The sequence below is a fragment of the Macaca fascicularis genome, chromosome 19 (genome assembly GCF_037993035.2).
Source record: "Macaca fascicularis isolate 582-1 chromosome 19, T2T-MFA8v1.1".
In the NCBI taxonomy this organism is placed as follows: Eukaryota; Metazoa; Chordata; class Mammalia; order Primates; family Cercopithecidae; genus Macaca; species Macaca fascicularis.
The window spans coordinates 45,155,844-45,178,002 of record NC_088393.1 but is presented as its reverse complement, the minus strand read 5'-3'; the positions used below and the strand labels follow the sequence as shown (position 1 = coordinate 45,178,002).

The following is a 22,159-nucleotide window of genomic DNA, read 5'->3' as shown; positions in this document are numbered from 1 at the left end:
GTCCAGAGAGAGAGAGAGTAGGCAACAGCTCAGCAAACACTGCTGTGGCAAGGCCTGCCAATGCTGTTTGTTTTCCATTCCCCCTGCCTCTGCCTTTTGGTAATTAGGTCCAGGCCTCCTCTGTAAAACAGAGTTTTGATGGGCACGTGGCCACCAAGTTGGGGACCACATTTCTCTGCTTCCTTTGTAGCTGGGTATGGACAGATGACTCAGTTTTGACCAACAGGATATGAAGTGATGAAACTTCCACGTCGTGTTCTTTCTTTTCTTTTCTTTTCTTTTTATTTTTAGAGACGGAGTCTCGCTCTTGTCACCCAGGCTGGAGTGTAGTGGTGCGATCTCGGCGCACTGCAACCTCCGCCTACCAGGATCAAGTGATTCCCCTGCCTTAGCCTCCCCAGTAGCTGGGATTACAGGCGCCACCCACCATGCCCAGCTTTTTGTATTTTTAGTAGAGACTGGGTTTTACCATGTTGGCCAGGCTGGTCTCGAACTCCTGACCTCAGGTGATCCGCCTGCCTCGGCCTCCCAAAGTGCTGGGATTATAGGCAAGAGCCACTGCGCCCGGCTTTTTTTTTTTTTTTTGGTAGAGATGGGGTCTCGCTCTGTTGCCCAGGCTGGTCTGGAACTCCTGGCCTCAAGCAATCCTCTCACCTCAGTCTCCCAAAGCTCTGGGATTACAGGCGTGAGGTACCGCATCCAGCCAAAATCTTCTAAATCAGGGATGTCCAATCTTTCGGCTTCCCTGGGCCACATTGGAAGAAGAACTGTCTTGGGGCCAGGTGCAATGGCTCACATCTCTAGTCCCAGCACTTTGGGAAACTAGGCCGGTGGATTGCTTGAGGTCAGGAGTTTGAGACCAGCCTGGTCACCACGACAAAACCCCGTCTCTACTAAAAATACAAAAATTAGCTGGGCATGGTGTTTCACGCCTGTAATTCCAGCTACTTGGGAGGCTGAGGCACAAGAATCGCTTGAACCTGGGAGGTCGAGGTTGCAGTGAGCCAAGATTGCACCAATGCACTCCAGCCTGGGCGACCAGAGCGAGACTGTCTCAAAGAAAAAAAAAAAGAATCGTCTTGGGCCTCACACGAAATACACTAATGCTAATGATAGCTGATAAGCTTAAAAAAAAAATCACAAAAAAATTCATAATGTCATAATGTTTTAAGAAAGTTTATGAATTTGTGTTGGGTGCCATTCAAAGCCGTCTTGGGCTGCAGGTTGGACAAGCTTGCTCTAAATGTTAAACTCTGGTAACTAACTTAATATGTCTGGGATTGTATCCAACCCATGGATTTGAGACCTTCTCCTTGTCTGATTCAGCACCATCTGATAGGTTCTCCTGGCATCCTCCACACCCCCCTTTCAAGCTCTTGGCACATGTAACTGTGTGTTTAATATCTGTCCCAGAGAGGTGCCCCATGAAAGTAGGCCTGGGTCTGTTACGGTCAGTGCTACGTCCCAGTACTGCCCAGGCCAAGGCCAGGCACATAGTAACACTCACTCAATTAACCAGTGATGGAATACCATTAGTTCAGGATGTCTGGGGCAGTCAAGTCAGCCTGCCGGGGAGAGTGTGGAATCTGTACCCTGTGGGTGCTTCACAAAGAGAGAAACTTGCTGTCATGAGTCATTCAAGGTGGGCCTGCCCCTTCATGGGAGATGGCTTATGTCACCATTCCCTGGCCCACTGGTTCCCCAGCAGGTTCTGGGGCGTTGAGACTGGGGGTGGGGGTGGGGGTATGGCTGTGGAAATGTGCTCTAAAAGGACTCCGCCAACAGTAGGAACGGGGGTGGGCGTGGGACAGAGTAGCAGTGAGGATGTGGGTAAAACATGTCACCTGGCACAGTGCCTGGCATGGTCGCTGCTTAAAAAACGCGAGCTGCTGTGAGGATTAGGGGAGGTGGAGTAGCCTAGCGTTTAAGAACCCAGGCTTGGCTGGGCACAGTGGCTCAGGCCTGTAATCGCAGCACTTTGGGAGGCCAAGACGGGTGGATCACTTGAGGCCAGGAGTTCAAGAACAGCCTGACCAACATGGCAAAACCCCATCTCTATTAAAAATGCAAAAATTAGCTGGGTGTGGTGGCGGGCGCCTATAGTCCCAGCTACTTGGGGAGCTGAGACAGGAGAATTGCTTGAACCCGGGAGGTGGACGTTGCAGTGAGCTGAGATCGCACTGCTGCAGTCCAGCCTGGGGGACAGAGCAAGACTCCGTCTCAAAAAACAAAACAAAATGAAAAATCCAAAAACCCAGGCTCTTTGGGCTCTGGGCAAGTCAAGGTATCTCTGGGCCTGTTTCCTCATCTGCAAAGTGAAGAGGAGAATGGTATCTACCTCATCAGGCTTTTGCGAGCAAGAGACGCAAAACCACCCAAGGTGCTGAGCAGGGTCTGACGCACGGCTGGCGCCTACTTGAAGCTCGCTATTATGGCTGTTGCAGCGTACAATGCATTCGTGCCTACACTCGGTTCCTGCTCACTCAGCGGCTACTGTGCACCAGATGCTGGCCTAGGTGCTGAGGACATGGCAGTGAACACGTAACGCACAGTGCATGGCAGACGGTGGTTAAGCAGGCAAAGCGGGAGAATGTGCTGCAAGCCAGGGGAGGGGGTGTGCAATCTTAGATAACAAGGCCTCACTGACAAGGCAACATGTGACCAAAGGCCTGTAGGAGGAAAGGGAGCGAGCCATGTGGTGATCAGAGCAGTGTTCCAGCGAGAGGCACAGGCAGTACAAAGGCCCTGAGGCTGGACACCGTCCTAGCATGCACATGAAATCCCAGAGGTCTGCATGGCTGGGGCAGAGACAGCAACAGGGATGTGAGGTCAGAGAAGTCGACAGGGAGTCAGGTCACACCCGGCCTCATGGGCTTCGATAAGGACTGAGGCTTTAACCTACAGTGACCTGAGGGTTTAGAGCAGAGAGGTGATGTGATCAGATTGCTCTCACTACCAGTGATGTGATCAGATTGCTCTCACTACCATGTCGAGAACAGGCCACAGAGAAGCAAGGGCAGGGGCAAGAAGGACCAGAAAGGACACTACCTAAAGTGTCCGGGAGAGACCAGGTTGGCTGGCGCCAGGGTGGGGGCTGTGGGAGAGGCGGTTGGCGTCTGCCTGCGGAAGTGGAGCTGACGAATGTGGGCATGAGAGAGAGTGGAGCCCAGGCTGATGCCAAGGCTCTGACATCCGCAAACGGAGGGATGGACTTGACCTTTTTTCCCTAAAACCTTATTTGAGTAGAGGACTTCTGTTTTACGAAGTCAGGAAACCTCTGAGAGGGGTGGGGAGAAACACTGGAGTTTGCTTTTGTTTGTTTGTTTTGAGACAGAGTCTTGCTCTGTCACCCAGGTTGGAGTACAGTGGCTTACTCTCGGCTTACTGCAACCTCTGCCTCTCGGGTTCAAGCATTTCTCCTCCCTTAGCCTCCCAAGTAGCTGGGATTACAGGTGTGTGCCACCACGCCTGGTTAATTTTTGTATTTTTAGTAGAGATGGGGTTTTACCATGTTGGCCAGGCTGGTCTCGAACTCCTGACCTGAAATAATCCATCCACCTCGGCCTCCCTAAGTGCTGGGATTACAGGTGTGAGCCACCGCGCCTAGTCACTTTTTCATTTTTTTTTTTTTTTTTGAGCTGGGGTCTTTCTCTGTTGCCGAGGTTGGAGTGCAGGGGTGTGATCATAGCTCGCTGCAGCCTCAAACTCCTGGGCTCAAGTGATCATCCCATTCAGCCTCCTGAATAGTTGAGGCCACAAGCGTGCATCACCATGCCCAGCTAATTTATTTTTTTAGTTTTATTTTTTGAGAAAGAGTCTCGCACTGTCACCCAGGCTGGAGTGCAGTGGCACAATCTCAGCTCACTGCAAGCTCCGCCTTCTGGGTTCACGCCATTCTCCTGCCTCAGCCTCCCGAGTAGCTGGGACTACAGGCACTCGCCACCATGCACGGCTAATTTTTTGTATTTTTAGTAGAGATGGGGTTTCACCTTATTAGCCAGGATGGTCTTGATCTCCTGACCCTGTGATCCGCCTGCCTTGGCTAATTTATTAAAAATTTTTTTTTAGAAACAGGGTTTCACTATATTGCCCAGGCTGGTCTCAAACTCCTGGGCACAAGCAATCCTTTCTCTTTGGCCTCCCAAAGTGTTGGGATTATAAGAATGAGCCACTGCATCCAGCAATGCAGAATGATTCTTGTTCCTGCTTTTCAGTTGAAGAACCTGAATCACAAAGAAGCTAAATAACTTGGCTTAAGGTCATGCAGCTGGTAAGTGGCAGTGCTGGGACTTGAAGACAGGCCTTCTGACTCTAGATCTTGTGCTCTGAACTGCCGTGTTATATGCTATCTTTATTTAGCATGCATGCCACACCGTTCTGCCAAACCCACTGCAGAGGCAATCACTGACCACAGTCTTCTTTCTCGTGGAGCTTAGATGGTGCCTGAGTACTTCTCAGCACAATGCTTCAGGCAGACAGCAACTCAGCTGTCACCAATCTGCCACTCTTGGTTTGTCTGCTTTGTCCACAAGGGGTTTAGGGGAAGATTTCTACCTAGACTGTGAGTCTTTGTCTTTTAATAGGGCAAGTTAAAGCATTCACATTTACTGTGATTGCTAACATGGAACTCATTCCTGCCATATCATTTTATGTTCCTTTGTGCTTTCTTGTATTTTTTCCTCCTTTCCCCTCTGCCCTATCCTTTAATGGTTTGGACATTTTTCATTTTATTTTAATTATTATAGAAAGTACTCTTAAACTTTTTTTTTTTTCTTTTGAGACATGGTCTCATTCTGTTGCCCAGGCTGAAGTGCAGTGGCGTGATCTCAGCTCACTGTGGCCTCAACCTCTTGGGCTCAAACAATCCTCCCACCTCAGCCTGTTGAGTAGCTGGGACCACAGGCATGCACCACCATCATGCTTCGCTAATTTTCTTGTTTTTTTTTTTGTAGACAGGGTCTCACTATGATTACCCAGGTTGGTCTGGGAATTCCTGGGCTCAAGCGATCCACCACCTCAGCCTCCTAAAGTGCTGGGATTACAGGCATGAGCCAAGGCGCCTGGTCTACATTTTTTTTTTTTTTTTTTTTTGAGATGGAGTCTGGCTCAGTCGCCCAGGCTGGAGTGCAGTGGCGTGATCTCTGCTCACTGCAAGCTCCACCTCCCGGGTTCACGCCATTCTCCTGCCTCGGCCTCCCAAGTAGCTGGAACTATAGGCGACCGCCACCACACCTGGCTAATATTTTTGTATTTTTAGTAGAGGCGGGGTTTCACCGTGTTAGCCAGGATGGTCTCGATCTCCTGACCTCGTGATCTGCCCACCTTGGCTTCCCAAAGTGCTGGGATTACAGGCGTGAGCCACTGTGCCCGGCCTGGCCTACATTTTTAACCTAAGCTTAAACTTGTACTTTCCATCAATGTCCAAGGTTAATAAGTATCTCTTGTCTTTCCAAGGTAACAGCATGAAGATCCTTAGATCTCTGGCACAAAATCTTCCAGAGGAAGAACCTAGCTGCAGAACCCACAAGATGTCTAGTGTGCCAGTGACAACTGTGATTCTCTTGGGGCCAGTGCATGTCTTAGCCTAACTGACTGGGCTAGGGAGATATTTCAGTGGTTCCTGAGGCCGAAACCATACGAACCGCCGCCCTGTTGCCGGGCTCTTGCCCTTACCTTCAGTCTCTGCACGATCTCCCTTATGTCCTCCACAGAGCCCTCTGTCGCCTGTAGGAAGATGTGGTCCCCTCGTCCATAGAATATTTTGAGTGTGGAGGAGTCTGGAGTCCAGCCAATGACATCCCCGCAGTAGCAGTTGAACACCACCTCCTTGGTGCGTAGGTCCAGGAGCACCACAAACTCATTGGAAATTCCCAAAATGCAGTCGATTTCCACCCCCTGGGCGTAGTCCTGGGCCGCCACCCTCCAGGCGATGGCCCCTGCGCTGTGCTGCTCAGCGCCGGCCCGTGCTTTTGTCTTTTCCTTCTTCTTGGAGGTCAGGGAGATGAGGTTGAATTTGCCGGTGGAGTCGATGGGGGTGTTGGAGACACAGTTTTCGGCCAGGTCCTTGAGATACTCCTGGCGGGTCCTGGTGGCCATGGTGTGGAACTTGTCGGACTTGTGCGCGGCATTCTCAGCGTTAATCGCCTTGGCCAGCAAGAAGTCTCTGAAGACGTCGGATTTGCGGAATGTGGTTCCACTGGGGATGGGGGGGCCGAAAGGAGGAGCGTCTTTGGATCGGGTCACAGCCATACTGTGGAGGGAGAGATTATTTAGATGGTGGGAAGAAAGGCACGAAGACACTTTAGAAAGAAAATATTCCATCAAAAAATAGGAATAGGGTTTTTTTGTTTGTTTTGTTTTATCGAGACAGGTCTCACTCTGTCACCCAGGCTGGAGTGCAATGGTGCAATCATAGCGCACTGCAGCTTTGACCTCCTGTCCGCAAGCAATCCTCCTGCCTCAGCCTCCCAAGTAGCTGGGACTACAGGCTCATACCACCATACCCAGGCAATCTTGTCTATTTTTTGTGGAGAGGAGGTCTCACTATGTTGCCCAGGCTGGTCTCAAACTCCTGGGCTCAAGTCATCCTACCTCCTGGGCTTCCCAAAGTGTTGGGATTACAGGTGTGAGCCACCACACCCAGCCAAATGGTTTCCTTCTTTTTTTTTTTTTTTTTTTTTTTGAGACGGAGTCTCGCTTTGTCGCCGGGGCTGGAGCGCAGTGGCCGGATCTCAGCTCACTGCAAGCTCCGCCTCCCGGGTTTACGCCATTCTCCTGCCTCAGCCTCCTGTGTAGCTGGGACTACAGGTGCCCGCCACCTCGCCCGGCTAGTTTTTTGTTTTTTTTTAGTAGAGACGGGGTTTCAACGTGTTCGCCAGGATGGTCTCGATCTCCTGACCTCGTGATCCGCCCGTCTCGGCCTCCCAAAGTGCTGGGATTACAGGCTTGAGCCACCGCGCCCGGCCAATGGTTTCCTTCTGAAGAATGAAAGCCCACGTCTAATTAGTAAGTTGCTGGCTAACCAGATTCGGAATCTAATATAAAGTCAGCTGGGTGCAGTGGCTCATACCTGTAATCTCAGCACTTTGTGAGGCTGAGGCGGGCAGATCACCTGAGGTCAGGAGTTCGAGACCAGCCTGACCAATATGGTGAAACCCTGTCTCTACTAAAAATACAAAAAAAACTGGCTGGGCGTGGTTGTGGGCGCCTGTAGTCCTAGCTACTCGGGAGGCTGAGACAGGAGAATGGCGTGAACCCGGGAGGCGGAGGTTGCAGTGAGTCGAGATGGCACTACTGCACTCTAGCCTGGGGTACAGAGCGAGACTATGTCTCAAAAAAAAAAAAACAAAAAACAAAAAACAAAAAACCAAAAAAGTGTTAGGGCACATACACATTTTCTATAAAGCAGATGTCTGAACATCCTCTGACATCAAAGGGTAACTCTCCAAGGACTGTCCAGTTATTCTTGTTTTAAATACACTTAGACTGTGTGGCAGATCAGATTATAGTTTGGCAAAAATCCACTCCCTCAGTGCAGTGGCGCGATCTCGGCTCATGGCAACCTCTGCCTCCTGGGTTCAAGCGATTCTCCTGCCTCAGCCTCCCGAGTAGCTGGGACTACAGGTGCCCACCACCACGCCCGGCTAATTTTGTATTTTTAGTAGAAACGGGGTTTCTCCTAGGCTGGTCTCGAACTCCCGACCTCAGGTGATCTGCCTGCCTTGGCCTCCCAAAGTGCTAGGATTACAGGTGTGAGCCACTGCGCCCAGCCTAAAGTTTACTTTTAAATTAAAAGATTTAAAAATATTTAAATTGGGGAAGATATTAAAAAAAAAATACACCCCCTCCTCTCCACCTTCAGAGGCAGGCACACCCCACGGATCTTGGTCATGTGACTTGATCTGGCCAACGGCTTCCAAGTTAAAGGCTTGAAGAGTGAGTGTGTGTGTGTGTGTGTGTGTGTGTGTGTGTGTTTGGGTAGGGGGGACTCACTGCTAAGCACCTGCCATCACTGTGGGTGAACAGACCCCAAGTAGTCTACTGGTCCCAGAAGATGAGGGACCTCTGGAGCAGACCTGGAACCAAGTCCAGCCAAACTCCAGCAGACACGCAGATGTGTGAACCAGAAAGAAACATTAATGTTTGTCACTGAGCTCTGGGGTGGTTTGTTATACAGCTTTACTGCACAAATAGCTGACTGATGTAGAATGTTTATGAGGTTTAGTTCTTTTGAACACTTGTGTGACACAAGTATACCTTGTAAGTCTTCTCAACAAAGGTTATTTTGAAAATTCATTGCATTCCTGTGGTAGATGCTGAGGTTTAAAGAAGAAGAAAAAAATAATAAAGAAAGTTCATTGTAATAGGAAGTTAGAATGGAACTCTTCCTGTTTGGGATTTGATGGAGGCACTATCATGATAGAAATAGGATAGCAACTCAGGAGAACGTAAAGAGAAAATTAGGCCTGGTGTGGTGGCACATGCCTATAGTCCTAGACACTCGGGAGGCTGAGGCAGGAGAATCACTTGAATCTAGGAGGCGGAGGTTGCAGTGAGCCAAGAATGAGCCACTGCACTCTAGACTGGGCGACAGAGAGAGACACTGTGTCAAAAAGAAAAAAAAAGAGAAAATGATCTGAAAACTCCATTCCCCCAAACTCTTATACCTCATTTCCCACTATGTAAACTATGGAGAGAGAAAAGGAATTTGTGGAGAAAGCTGGGGGGTGAGCCCCATTCTCTCCCTACCCAACCCCCAGCAGGAGGGGTCCCCTAGGTAAGGCTTTTTTTTTTTTTTTTTTTTTTTTTTTCTGAGATGGAGTATCACTCTGTAGCTCAGGCTGGAACACAATGGCGCAATCTCGGCTCATCGCAACCTCCTCCTCCCTGGGTCAAGCAATTCTCCTGCCTCTTCCTCCCAAGTAGCTGGGATTACATGCACCTGCTACCACGCCCGGCTAATTTTGTATTTTTAGTAGAGACAGGGTTTCACCATGTTGGTCAGGCTGGTCTTGAACTACTGACCTCAAATGATCTACCTGCCCTGGCCTCCCAAAGTGCTGGGATTACAGGCATGAGCCACCGCGCCCAGCCCCAAGGTGATCCTTACAGCAGCGAGGGGACTGGGATCTGTCTCCTGCCTGTGTAGGAAGCCCTGGAAAAGCCCGGCAAGCAGCCAGCCAGCTCCAGCTGCAATCCACATGGCACTTCCTTGCCTCCCTTTTCCTCCCTGCACTCCAACCCTGGATGGGTCAGAACTTGGCAGTGAGCAGGGTTGGGAGGAGGAGAAGTACAAGGTGCAGAAGCAGGAGAGGTAACCAGGCTCTCCACCCATTGAGGCTTCTGGGCGGAAGGAGCCCTGAGCCCGGACAGGGAGAAGATCTGTTGATGAGTCACATTTGGAGATTTGATGAATATCTTGGATGTGATGCTCTGATGACCAAATTAAATAGAGGCTCGGTGGCCTTTGGGCAGATTATTGCTAAAAGTGCACAAAAAGGCCAAGGCACCTGCCAGAATATTCACTGAGGGCAGGTGAGTTATGTTCTTCATGTTTCTTTCATTATTATTTTTTGAGATGGAGCCTTGCTCTGTCACCCAGGCTGGAGTGCAGTGGCAAGATCGCAGCTCACTGCAACCTCCACCTCCCAGGTTCAGTCAATTCTCCCGCCTCAGTCTCCAGGGTAACTGAGATTACAGGCGTGCACCACCATGCCTGGCTAATTTTTTTTTTTTTTAATTTTTGTATTTTTGGTAGAGATGGGGTTTTACTATGTTGGCCAGGTTGCTCTTGAATTCCTGGCCTCAAGTGATCTGCCTGCCTTGGCCTCCCAAAGTGCTGGGATTACAGGTGTGAGCCAATGCACCCAGCCTGCTCTTTTCTCTCTTTCTCTTGAGACAGAGTCTTGCCGCTCTGTTGCCTGGGCTAGAGTGCAGTGGTGTGATCTCAGCTCACTGCAACCTCCGCCTCCTGGGTTCAAGCCTCCCAAGTCTAAGCGATTCTCCTGTCTCAGCCTCCTGAGTAGCTGGGATTACAGGCATGCATCACCACACCCGGCTAATTTTTGTATTTTTAGTAGAGACGAGGTTTCTTTTTCTTTTTTTTTTTTGATTCTTTCTTTCTTTTTTAAAATTCTTCTAGAAATGGGGTTTCACCATGTTGGTCAGGCTGGTCTTGAACTCCTGGCCTCATGATCTGCTTGCCTTGGACTTCCAAAGTGCTGGGATTGCAGGTGTGAGCCACCGTGCCCGGTCTGTTTATATTTCTTAATGGCACAAGGTGATACAATAAGTTAACTATGTTTTCCTAAAAATGCATGGTATTTTCATCCTTGATTAAAACCTCTATTTGTCAGTACAGTGTCAAGACAGAATTCCTACTGTTTCTCTTCCAACTGTAGGGTAATTTTAAAAAATAGAGATTATGGATTAAAAATACTCCATGAAACTCCAACCCAATGACACGTTTGCCCAGGTTTTGTTGATTCCCTCCCCTTACCCCCAACTCTTGACAAAGGTAACAGTGCGACACTCATCCATTTGTTTGACAAGCACGTCCTGGACTCCATGCTCTTGGGCATTGGGGATAACGTGGTCCCTGCCTTCCCAGAGCTTCTAGCCCAGGAGGAGGGACATACTAAATCAACACACTGAGATAAACTCATAAAGACGAGGAAAGGGAACAGGGCGGGTTATGACAAAACTAGAGAAAGACCTGATTTGGACAGGGAGAATCTGGGAGGGCCTCTCTGAGGACGTGACGATGAAGCTGGGAACTAAGGGCTGAGTGGAACCAGAGGAAGAGCTGGGGGAGAGTGCTGCAGCCAGGGGGTGCAGCACAGGTAGCGGCCAACTAGGGAAGGCCAGGGTGGGCAGAGCCCAGAAGGCAAGGAGCAGGAGGCCGTGAGGTCACCAGAGCCCAGGCCACACGGGGCCCTGGTGGGTTAGCACTTCCAATCCTTATCATGAGAGCAGGCAACCATTTAATGATCCGATCTGGTGGTGAAACGATTCCGTCTGCCTCCTCTGATCCAGTCTGCCATTCCCTGCCCTGCTCTGTGCTTAGGAAGGACGATCTCTCCAGCTGTGTCACCTGGGTTCCTGTGCCCTGTGAGTTTGGCCAATGGGAAGCACTGGCAGGGGATGGGAAGACAAGAGGAGAGAGGCTGGAATTTTTTTTTTTTTTTTTTTTTTTGAGATGGAATCTCGCTCTGTCGCCCAGGCTGGAGTGCAGCGGCGCCATCTCCGCTCACTGCAAGCTCTGCCTCCCGGGTTCACGCCATTCTCCTGCCTCAGCCTCCCGAGTAGCTGGGACTACAGGCGCCCGCCACCACGCCTGGCTAATTTTTTTGTATTTTTGGTAGAGACAGGGTTTCACCGTGTTAGCCAGGATGGTCTCGATCTCCTGACCTCGTGATCTGCCCACCTCGGCCTCCCAAAGTGCTGGGATTACAAGCATGAGCCACCGCGCCCGGCCAAGGCTGGAGTATTTCTTTCTCTTCCTCCCTGAGGGGCTGTGATGATAGCGTCAATGGCTGTCATCTTTGGTCCCTTACAGCTACTGCTCCTGTTGGGCTGCCCCTCTCCCAGGACCACAGCTCTCATCAGCTTTCAGAAACTTCTCCCGTCTCCCTCTGAGCCCATCAAGCTTTGGGGGTGGGTATAAGGCTCCTGCCCTGGCTAGTCCCTGCATGCAGCATCTTCCCACACAGTTCCTGCAAGCTCCCCACACCTCTGTTAGTGGCATCAACTCCCTTTGGTTAAATCCTTGAGGGAGATCTGCTTCTCGCTGGGTTCCCAATGGAGGCAGACGCTGGCAGAGGGACAACAGATTGGCAATCTGCGGAGAACACTGTGGCTGTCTCATGAAGAATGGACGGGAGGATGGGGCATGTGCAGGAGACCAGAGAGGGAGCTACTGCGGGACCCCAGCCGATCAGGCCAGACTCCTCACTCTCCATCTCTGGCCTTGACTGTCTAGTGACCCTTCATGCCCCAGGAGTGCCACATGGCTGGGTGCTGCTCTGGGCTGAGTGGATTCCCCAGCACAGGTGCTCCATGCTGACTAAAGTAATGGTTTAAAAGTGGACAGATGGAACACGTTTCTACCAAGGTATGGTGGGCATAGCTTTAACAGAAAAACGCATTTTCCAGAGTGGACATGCTTCAAAGAATGCCACACACACCAGGCAAATTTTCTTCTGTGGGAAATCTTGTAGGCATGGCCTTACCCCAGGCAGGGGGATGGATGAGATGACCTCCCCTGTCCCTCTCTCTACTGAATGGGGCAGTCAGATTGCACCTTACAGAGATGAAGAGCTCTGCAACTTCTTCTTTTTTGTGTGTGTGTGTGAAACAGTTTTGCTCTTGTTTCCCAGGCCAGAGTGCAATGGCGTGATCTCAGCTCACCGCAACCTCTACCTCCTGGGTTCAAGTGATTCTCCTGCCTCAGCCTCCAGAGTAGCTGGGATTACAGGCACTTGCCACCATGACTGGCTAATTTTGTACTTTTTTTAGTAGAGATGGGACTTCTCCATGTTGGTCAAGCTGGTCTCGAACTCCTGACCTCAGGTGATCCACCTACCTCGGCCTCCTAAAGTGCTGGGATTACAGGCGTGAGCCATCGCGCCCGGCTGAGCTTTGCAACTTCTTAATTTAGCACTTAGCTGCTTACAGTGACAGATTTTGGCTTTTCCTATATTCCTGATTCATGATTTTACGAATCATAAAATTGCAAACGGCTGAAGGTTTTTGAGCCATCAGAACAGCTGGTCCTTTACTTCCCAGTGGGAGCGACTGGGTTTTGAGAGTTCACAGGCTGCAGGGATGATGCGGGTGGTCATTCGGAAATGGCACACTTGAAACAGAAAGGATGACAACTCACGACACAACCAGGAGACGAGGTGACCTGGTGGCCACCTAAACACTGGAGGGCAGTAAGTGTTGCTACAACACTCAGAATTATTTATTCAACCGTTATTTTTTCAGTGCCTACAACACTGGGGCCAGGCGTCTTTCCAGCAAGCAAAGATGGCTTTAGGGTCCACTATGTGCCTAGCTCTGTACTGTGACAGATACAGGAAGCTAAACATGACATGGGATGGGGTTACTGTCAAAGGAGGCAAGAGCCATGTAATTTTTTTTTTTGAGACAGAGTCTTGCTCTGTCACACAGGCTGGAGTGCAGTGGGGCTCACTCTAGCCTTGACCTCCTGGGCTCAAGTGATCCTCCCACCTCAGCTGGGATTACAGGTGCATGCCAGCATGCCTGGCTAATTTGTAATTTGTTTTTATAGAGACAGGGTCTCCCTATGTTGTCCAGGCTGATCTTGAACTCCTAGGCTCAAGTGATCCTCCTGCCTCAGCCTCCCAAAGTGCTGGGATTACAGGCATGAGTCACCATGTCCGGCCCATCATATCATTTTTATGGTGTGATGTGTGCTATGACAGAAACATGTTGGGCAATGGCACTTGGAGCAGGTAAGGAACCACTGGAGGATGTCAGAGGCTCATCTGAGTTCAGTGTTTTTTTTTTTTTTTTTTTTTTTTTTGAGATGGAGTCTTGCTCTGTCGCCCAGGCTGGAGTGCAGTGGTGCAGTCTTGGCTCACTGCAACCTCTGCCTCCTGGGTTCAAGCGATTCTCCTCTCTCAACCTTCAGAGGAGCAGCTGTGATTACAGGCACCTGCCACAACACCTGGCTAATTTTTGTATTTTTAGTGGAGATGGGGTTTCACCATGTTGGCCAGGTTGGTCTCCAACTCCTGACCTCAGGTGATCTGCCTGCCTCAGCCTCCCAAACTGTTGGGATTACAGGTGTGAGCCACCGCACCTAGCCCTGAGTTCAGTCTTGAAGGACAATCAGAAATTCACTGAGTTGGGGGCCAGGAGTTGGGGGTTTCAGGAGAAGGTAAGCTGGGGAGCTGTGGTCAGGCTCCCTCCACAGGCGAGAGGCAGGGTCAGGTCTGTCCAGAGAGCAGCGGCCTGTGGGGAAGGAGGGATGGGAAGGCAGGGTGATGGCTGAGGAGTCGCTTCGGTTGTATCTCTAACATTTTCTTTCTTTAAAAGTGAAGGAGGCCGGGCGCGGTGGCTCAAGCCTGTAATCCCAGCACTTTGGGAGGCCGAGATGGGCGGATCACGAGGTCAGGAGATCGAGACCATTCTGGCGAACACCGTGAAACCCTGTCTCTACTAAAAAATACAAAAAACTAGCCGGGCGAGGTGGCGGGCGCCTGTAGTCCCAGCTACTCGGGAGGCTGAGGCAGGAGAATGGCGTGAACCCGGGAGGCGGAGCTTGCAGTGAGCTGAGATCCAGCCACTGCACTCCAGCCTGGGCGACAGAGCGAGACTCTGTCTCAAAAAAAAAAAAAAAAAAAAAAAAAAAAAAAAAAAAAAGTGAAGGAAAGAGGGAGAGCTGAGGCAAACAAAGCAAAATGTTAACATCTGTTAAAGCTGGCGGTGGGCACATGGGTGTCTGTTAAATGATTTTCTGCATGTTTAAAATATTGCATAATAAAAATACTTTAAATTAAATTATAAAAAACAAGAAAGGTTTGTGTGTCAGAGAGAAGAAATCACTCTGGAGACCATGCAGAGGCGGGCCTGGAAGGGTGGGAGGTTGGCTGCAGGCTGATGTGATGACCCCAGTAGGAGAGGGGAAGTCAGAGTGGGGACGAAGAAGAGAAAGTCACCCCCCCGACCAGCTCAACCCCTCACCTGTGATGCATCCTAAGAAGGCTGCCTCCTTTTCCAGTGTGTGCATGTGTATGTGTGCGTGTGCATGTGTGTGCATGCGTATGTGTGTGCATAGGTGCATGTGTTTATGTGTGCCGTGTGAGTGCATGTATGTGTGTGCACGTATGTGTGTGCAGGTATTTATGTGTGCCTGTACGAGTGCATGCATGTGCGTGCATGTGTGCGTGTGCATGGATGTGTGCATGCATGTGTGCGTGTGTGTGTGCATCTGCCTGTGCATGCATGCATGTGCATGTGTGTAAATATCTCCCATCTCATCTAAGATTAGTCCTCAGCCCCACAAAGGGCCTGAGGCGCAGGCACTCTAGCTGCTGCGGCATGTTCCAGGAACCGACGGGCAGGGGGAGCGGGGGCCTTAGGTCCCGGGACATGCCTGGAAGGAGGCCCTGCCACGCAGTGTGCTGGCTCCCAGTAGCCAGTGGGCAACACGTGCAGCACAGCAGTGCTTGACAGCCAGTGCTGCAGGCTGGGATGCCCCTCCCTTCCCTCGCCCAGCCGAGGGAGACAGCTGGTAGACCCGTGGTAATTCCGCAGCGACTATCAGTGCATATATATACGTACTCTGCTCCAGCACCTCCATTTCTAGAATTTCTTTTACAGCCGTATGCTTGGACTCAGGCACAATCAGACTATAAATAAGACTGTTCATTGCATCAAGCAACAACCCTAATACCCATCAGTAGAGGACAGGAGATGACCCCGCATCCATACAATGGAATATGGAGCGTCAGAAAGAACAAAAAGCACTTCATGTACAGGTAGGAAAAGATCTCAGCTGTGTGCGGCGGCTCACACTTACAATCCCATCACTTTGGGAGGCTGAGGCTGGAAGATCGCTTGAGGCCATGAGTTCAAGATCAGCCTGGGTAAAACAGAGAGACCCCATCTCTACTAATTTTTTTTTTTAATTAGCTAGGCATGGGGGTGTGCACCTGTAGCTCCAGCTACTCAGGAGGCTGAGGCAGGAGGATCGTTTGAGCCCAGGGGGTCAAGGCTGCAGTGACCTATGATTGCACCACTGCATTCCAGCCTGGGCAACAGAGTAAGACCCTGTCTTTAAAAAAAAAAAAAAAAAAAACCCTAAACAACAAAAACCTCAATTCTACCTCCAAAGCAGGGCCCACCTCCACAGGCAGGCCCTGCTTCCCCCCGACTTTCCTCTGGGCCATCACTCGTGCCTCTCGGTCCTTGAAGCCCGGTGCCCAGGCCTGGCTGGTGATTCTCGCTCTAGGACAGGCACACAACTCCAACTGGGCCAGTGAGCCCCAGTTCAGGGGCTTCTGATGCAACTCCTGGGAAAGAAAAGCTCTCATTTTGGGGGATTTGTGGCTGGCAGGATGTTCACCTCAGAGCTGCTGGAAAGGTGACCCCCAGGAGAGGGGGGCAGATCCAGCCAGGCCTAACCGTGCCATTTTTGAGAGCTTATATACACAACTGTCTTTTTGTCTCCAGCCACATTGAGATGGGTCTTCTGTCACTCGAAACAAAAGATTACAAGCAAATACAAATCTCTGATGGTTTCCTTAGCAAAACCGGGGAGCCACGCCCCTTTCTGGCAGAAAACCACTCTCTGAGATGGTGTGGGGAGGCAGGCCAGCTGCCTGCCCCTCTCTCCGTGCACTGCTGGGGACCGGGTGTGGCGGGACATACCTGTAGCAGACGTTATCAGTGCAGGGATTGTGGACTCGGACAATGATGAAGACGTGCTGGAAGTGGGAGCGGATGTTCTTGGGGGTGAACGGTAGCGCGCCAGGCTCCTGGAAGATGATCGTCACGATGTCGTTCCCTATGTGCCTCTTCCGTAGCAGCTGGGAAAGGACAACAGAGGGGGACAGGAACGTGTCACAGGTTGGCCTGAGGGGTCCTGCCTGGACCATTGCCACAGCTCCTTACCCACCCCCATTCCCGCTCCCTGCTCACACACAGCCCAAGAAACGAGCTTCCTGTGGTTCCCTCTCATTCAGGATAAAGGACAAACATCTTGCCATGGCCCAGCAGGCCCCCGTCACCTCTCTGACATTCCCCATGGCCCGGCAGGCCCCCGTCACCTCTCTGACATTCCCCATGGCCCCTGCTCACTCTGCTGCAGCCATACCCACCTCCTGCTGCTCCTCAACCACGCCAGAAACACTTCTTTGAGGCCTCTGCACCTCTGTTCCCTCTGCTAGGAACATTCTTCCTGAGTCCCCACGTGGCTTCCTTCCTCACCTCCTCTGGTCTTGCAGAAACCTCCCTCCCAGGGAGGCCTTTGCTGACTACGTTATCCAACATCCATCCCACCACAACACTCCCTGATCTTTGCTTTCCTGTCCCCATTACTTAACACTTATTGACACTCAGCACAGACAGTTTTCCCCTCTTTCTTTTGTTTCCTGTCTCTTCCCACTGAAGTGGCAGTTCCATGAGAACAGGGATTTTGTTCAATGCCCACCGCTGTACCCTCAGTACCCAGCACAGTGCCTGGCATACAGGAGGTGCTCAATAAATATGATCCAGAGAGCACAGGCTGGTGCCCTTCAACTTGCTCAAAGCCACACTCAGGGACAATGGCAGAGTCAGATCCCAGGTCACTGGCAGGGCCAGTTATGGCGCCACCCCTTCCCTGGACCCTGACTGAGGTCAAGACGGCTGTGGCTTCCGAGTGCCCTATGGGACCCTCACCCTCTGATATAATTTGGCTGTGTCCCCACCCTACAGTTCATCTTGAATTGTAGCTCCCATAATTCCCATGCGTTGTGGGAGGGACCCGGTGGGAGGTAATTGAATCACGGGGGTGGGTCTTTTCCGTGCTGTTCTCGTGGTGGTAAACAAGTCTCACGAGATCTGATGGTTTTATAAAATGGTAGTTCCGCTGTACAAGCTCTCTTGCCTGCCACCATGGAAGACATGATTTTGGTCCTTCTTTGCCTTCTGCCATGACTGTGAGGACTCCCCAGCCATGTGGAGCTGTGAGTCCATTAAACCTCTTTTTCTTTATAAACTACCCAGTTTTGGGTAAATCTTCATTAGCAGTGTGAAAACGGACTAATACACCTTCTCTCCCCTGCTGGTCAGTCTCCGAGGAAGACTCTGTTATCTTCACAGGTGACGCTGTATTCACCGTGTTTGGCTTATTTGCTGATATTATATTGTTATTTTTCTTTTTTTTTTTTTTTGAGACGGAGTTTCGCTCTTGTTGCCCAGGCTGGAGTGCAATGGTGCTATCTCAGCTCACTGCAACCTCCGCCTCCCGGGTTCAAGTGATTCTCCTGCCTCAGCCTCCTGAGTAGCTGGGATTACAGGCATGTGCCACCACGCCCAGTTAATTTTGTATTTTTAGTAGAGACAGGGTTTCTCCATGTTGGTCAGGATGGTCTCGAACTCCTGACCTCAGGTGATCTCCCTGCCTTGGCCTCCGAAAGTGCTGGGATTACAGGTGTGAGCCACCGCGCCCAGCCTATTATACCGTTCTTATTTACACAGTTCTAGTATTTACATAACTGTTAAGGAATCTGCCAATGCAGGAGATCCACGGACGAGAGTCCCATGGAGCTCTAAGTGACGTGGCTCACAGCATGAACTCCAGACACGCTTTGCAGCTCAACTCCTACTGTTGAATGGTTAGTTCTTTATGTGTGTTTTAAGTGGCATTAAATCAAGTTGCTAAAGTAGCTATTGACTATGGCTGGTCCTGTACTAAACACTGTACAGCCGTCTCTTCAATTTATCTTCTCAATGAATCTCCTAACAACCCCGAGAAGTGTTAACTCACTTTGCCCCGCTTTACAGATGAGAAAACTTAGGCTTACAGAGGTTAAGTAATTTTCCCTAAGTCATGTAGTGACGGAGGGAAAGAGCCTGGATTCTAACCCATTTCTTTACGACTCAAGCTTTTCTCCAGCACGCCTCCCACTTACTCAGGAACGGCTACTGCTCCCTGCACCCCTCCTGCGTGTCGGGCCCTGTCACGCTCCAGTTGCCGCAGGAGTGTATGGACCTTTCTTAATGACCCTGAGACAGGGGCACTACCATTCTAACCATTTTACACAGGAGGGACTCAAGGCCCAGAGAGGTGAAATCACTTACTCGAGATCACACAGCTAGGAAGTAGCAAAGAAAGAACTCAAATTCAGGTCTAATTCTGAGATAACAGCCTTTTTTTTTTTTTTTTTTTTTTTTTTTTTTTTTTTTTTGAGACAGAGTCTTGCTCTGTTGCCCAGGCTGGAGTGCAGTGGCACGATCTCAGCTCACTGTAACCACTGCCTCCTGGGTTCAAGCAATTCTTGTGCCTCAGCTGGGACTATAGGCACACGCCACCACATCCAGCTAATTTTTGTATTTTTAGTAAAGACGGGGTTTCACCATATTAGCCAGGTTGGTTTCAAACTCCCGACTTCAGGTGATCTGCCTGCCTCGGCCTCCCAAAGTGCTGGGATCACAGGCATGAACCACCAAGCCTGGCCTAAGACCAAAGCTGTTAATAGCATGTTTTTAGATGAACCTTAGGAAATCAATATTTGACCATTTTTGGCCTACAATGTCACTTGTGCCAAATGGGAAAACATGTACACTGACTTCCTAAACTGTCAACACTCTGGGGCTTCCGTTCATTAGGAACTGGAAGAACTGCTCTGTGGGCCCAGCCTGCAAGCTGAGTCCAGGAGAGGAGCGGGGTCACAGCTGCAGCCTCCTGGCAATGGGTGTTTGGTGGTGCTGCCCACCGAGTATCCCTGCCTCCTCCTGGCAGCCACACCCATCTAGTTTGGGAAAGCACCATCCCAACCTCCGTCCATGTTTCAAGTTGAGCTGGCGCCACTCACCCTTTCTGGGGTGGGCATGAGCCTCGGGCTTAGCCAGTCTGCCCCTTCCACCCCCACCCCAGGCCCCGAGACTGGCATGTGAATGGTCCAATGAGACAGTTCTGAAACACTTCGGGACAACTGGAAAGAACAGCACTCTTCCTGCTGGCGTGGCTAAGCTGGTAGGATGTGAGCCTGTGGCTACAAGGAGGTGTCTCTGCCCTGCACCTGTGAATAAAGCTGCTGCAAAGAAAAGCGGAGGTGCGAAATGGGGAGGATTCCTAATATTGTTGGAGTCCCTGGATACAACCAGACCTGAGGCCAGCCCTCTCCAGAATCTTAAGAGTTATATAACCGAGTAAATCTCTTTGTAGTTAAGCCAGTTTGGTGTTTCTGTTACTTGCAGTCAAAATAATGTTGACTGATTCACTCTTCTTCTTAAGACCAGTGATGACTCAAGAGGCCCTGGAGGGGAGTCGGGGTAGCTGGGGCCAAGCAGGGTGCCCAAAGAGCAGCAGGAAAGACTGGGGCCAAAGTGACATCTCGAACCACACCTGGCCTGGTCTCTAACCCCCAGGGAAAATGACTACGGTAAAGATGGCCTCCAAGGCCAAGGGCCTCCATATGATCCACAGGACGGTACTGGGAGGGCCAATGCTGGTGGGTGGGCAGTCAACATCCAGCAGCCGTGCCTCTGCTGAAAATCACTGACCTGCTGCCTGTTGTTGGGGGTGTAAGGGAGCAGGGTGGAGACGTGGAACATGATCTCGTAGTCCTGGTACGTCGTGTAGAGGGAGTGGGTTCCCGTGGAGTCGGCTGAAACAGAAATGCCAGTTAGGACCATGTTTCCAAAACCTCTGGGTTTTTGCCATATCCCACGTACCATCTGTGCTGGTTTTTAACTTGGTGCTTTCACTTCAATCCACTCTTAAAAATTAAATACATTGGCCAGTCGCGGTGGCTCATGCCTATAATCCCAGCACTTTGGGAGGCTGAGGAGGGTGGATCATCTAGGTCAGGAGTTTGAGACCAGCCTGGCCAACGTGGTGAAACCCCGTCTCTACTAAAAATACAAAAATTAGCCAGGCGTGGTGTTGGGCACCTGTAGTCCCAGCTACTCAGGAGGCTGAAGCAGAAGAATCGCTTGAACCCGGGAGCTGCAGCTTGCAGGGAGTCAAGATCACTCCACTGCACTCTAGCCTGGGCGACAGGGTGACTGTGTCTCAAAAAAAAAAACAAAAAAATTAAATACATTTAGATAAAAAGGAAACCTCATTGCTATGCACCCACCAGACTGGTAAAAATTAAAAAGTCTGACAGCACCAAAGGTTGGTGAGGATGTGGAGCAAACGGAACCCTTGAGGTGGCTGGTTAGGTGTGTAACGCGGTCCGAGCACTTCGGAAAACTTTTTAGCAATCTCTTTTAAGCCTGAAGATGGGCTTCATTGAAAACCTAGCACTTCCTCTCCTCGGACCACAGCCCAAAGAAATCATGCCCACGTGTCCTGGGATATGGGTATAAGAAGCTTCACGTGTCAGTCACAAGAATGTGTGAACACACTGGTCAATTCACACTGTGGAAAAATATACAGCCAGGAAAAGGAACGAGTCACGGCTGTGGCTTGGGGGAATCCTCTGAATGTTGAGTGAAAGATGCTGACACAAAGCAGCACACACGGCATGATCCCATTCATGTGACGTGCAAAAGCAGGTCAGAGTATACCAGTCAGGGATGCGTACGTAAGTAGCAAAATTATGAAGAAAAGCAAATAAATGATTATCACTGAGAATCAGGATATGGGTTCTCTCTAATAGGAAGGGAGGGTTATGACCAGGAAGAGGCAAACCTACTTAATGAGCCCATGTTTCAGAGGGGGAAACGGAGGCATGGAGAGGGAGTGCCTTCCCAAGGTCACGCTGCACTAAGTGGTAGAGTCTGGATCAGAACTCAGGCTGTCGGACTCCAGATCTGTTTTTGTTGTTGTTGTTGTTATTTGTTTGTTTTTGAGACAGAGTTTTGCTCTGTCACCCAGGCTGGAGAGCAATGGGGCAATGTGGGCTCACTGCAACCTCTGCCTCCTGGGTTCAAGCAATTCTCCTGCTTCAACCTCCCGAGTAGCTGGGATTACAGGCGCCTGCCACCATGCCTGGATAATTTTAGTATTTTTAGTAGAGACGGGGTTTCACCACGAACCCCTGACCTCAGGTGATCCACCTGCCTCAGCCTCCCAAAGCGCTGGGATTACAGGCGTAAGCCACTGTGCCCGGCCTCCAGATCTGTTCTTAACAATATTCAATGCTGCCTCAGTGTCCGGTGGGGACACTGAGGCCACAGCTGCCAATGCCAGAGCCAGGTCGGGAGCCAGGTAACCTCAAGGTGTCTGCTCAAGCCAGGACCATCCCTGCCTGTAATTTGGGGAGACTACTTCTAGGAGCACTACGCTTCCCGGGGTCCTCTCCGAGAACGCACTTCCTGGCCAGGCATGGTGGCTCACACCTGTAATCCCAGCACCTTGGGAGGCTGATGTGGGTGGATCACGAGGTCAGAAGTTCAAGACCAGCCTGGCCAACATGGTGAAATCCCATCTCCACTAAAAATACAAAATTAGCTGGGTTTGGTGACATGCGCC

The 22,159-nt window shown here is 50.6% G+C and overlaps 1 protein-coding gene across 4 annotated transcripts in view; it reads right to left on the bottom strand.

Moving 5' to 3' along the window:
- The window catches only part of SIPA1L3 (signal induced proliferation associated 1 like 3), a 310,244-nt gene that overhangs the window by 85,248 nt on the left and 202,837 nt on the right, over nucleotides 1-22,159 (bottom strand). For all 4 annotated transcript variants that reach the window (XM_005589068.4, XM_015441297.3, XM_045380076.2 and 1 more), the window contains exons 7-9: nucleotides 20,242-20,345; nucleotides 16,402-16,559; nucleotides 5,674-6,250 (exon numbers count right to left, since the gene is read on the bottom strand). In XM_005589068.4, coding sequence (XP_005589125.3) covers nucleotides 5,674-6,250; nucleotides 16,402-16,559; nucleotides 20,242-20,345 — 839 coding nt within the window. The remainder of the gene's footprint in view (nucleotides 1-5,673; nucleotides 6,251-16,401; nucleotides 16,560-20,241; nucleotides 20,346-22,159) is intronic.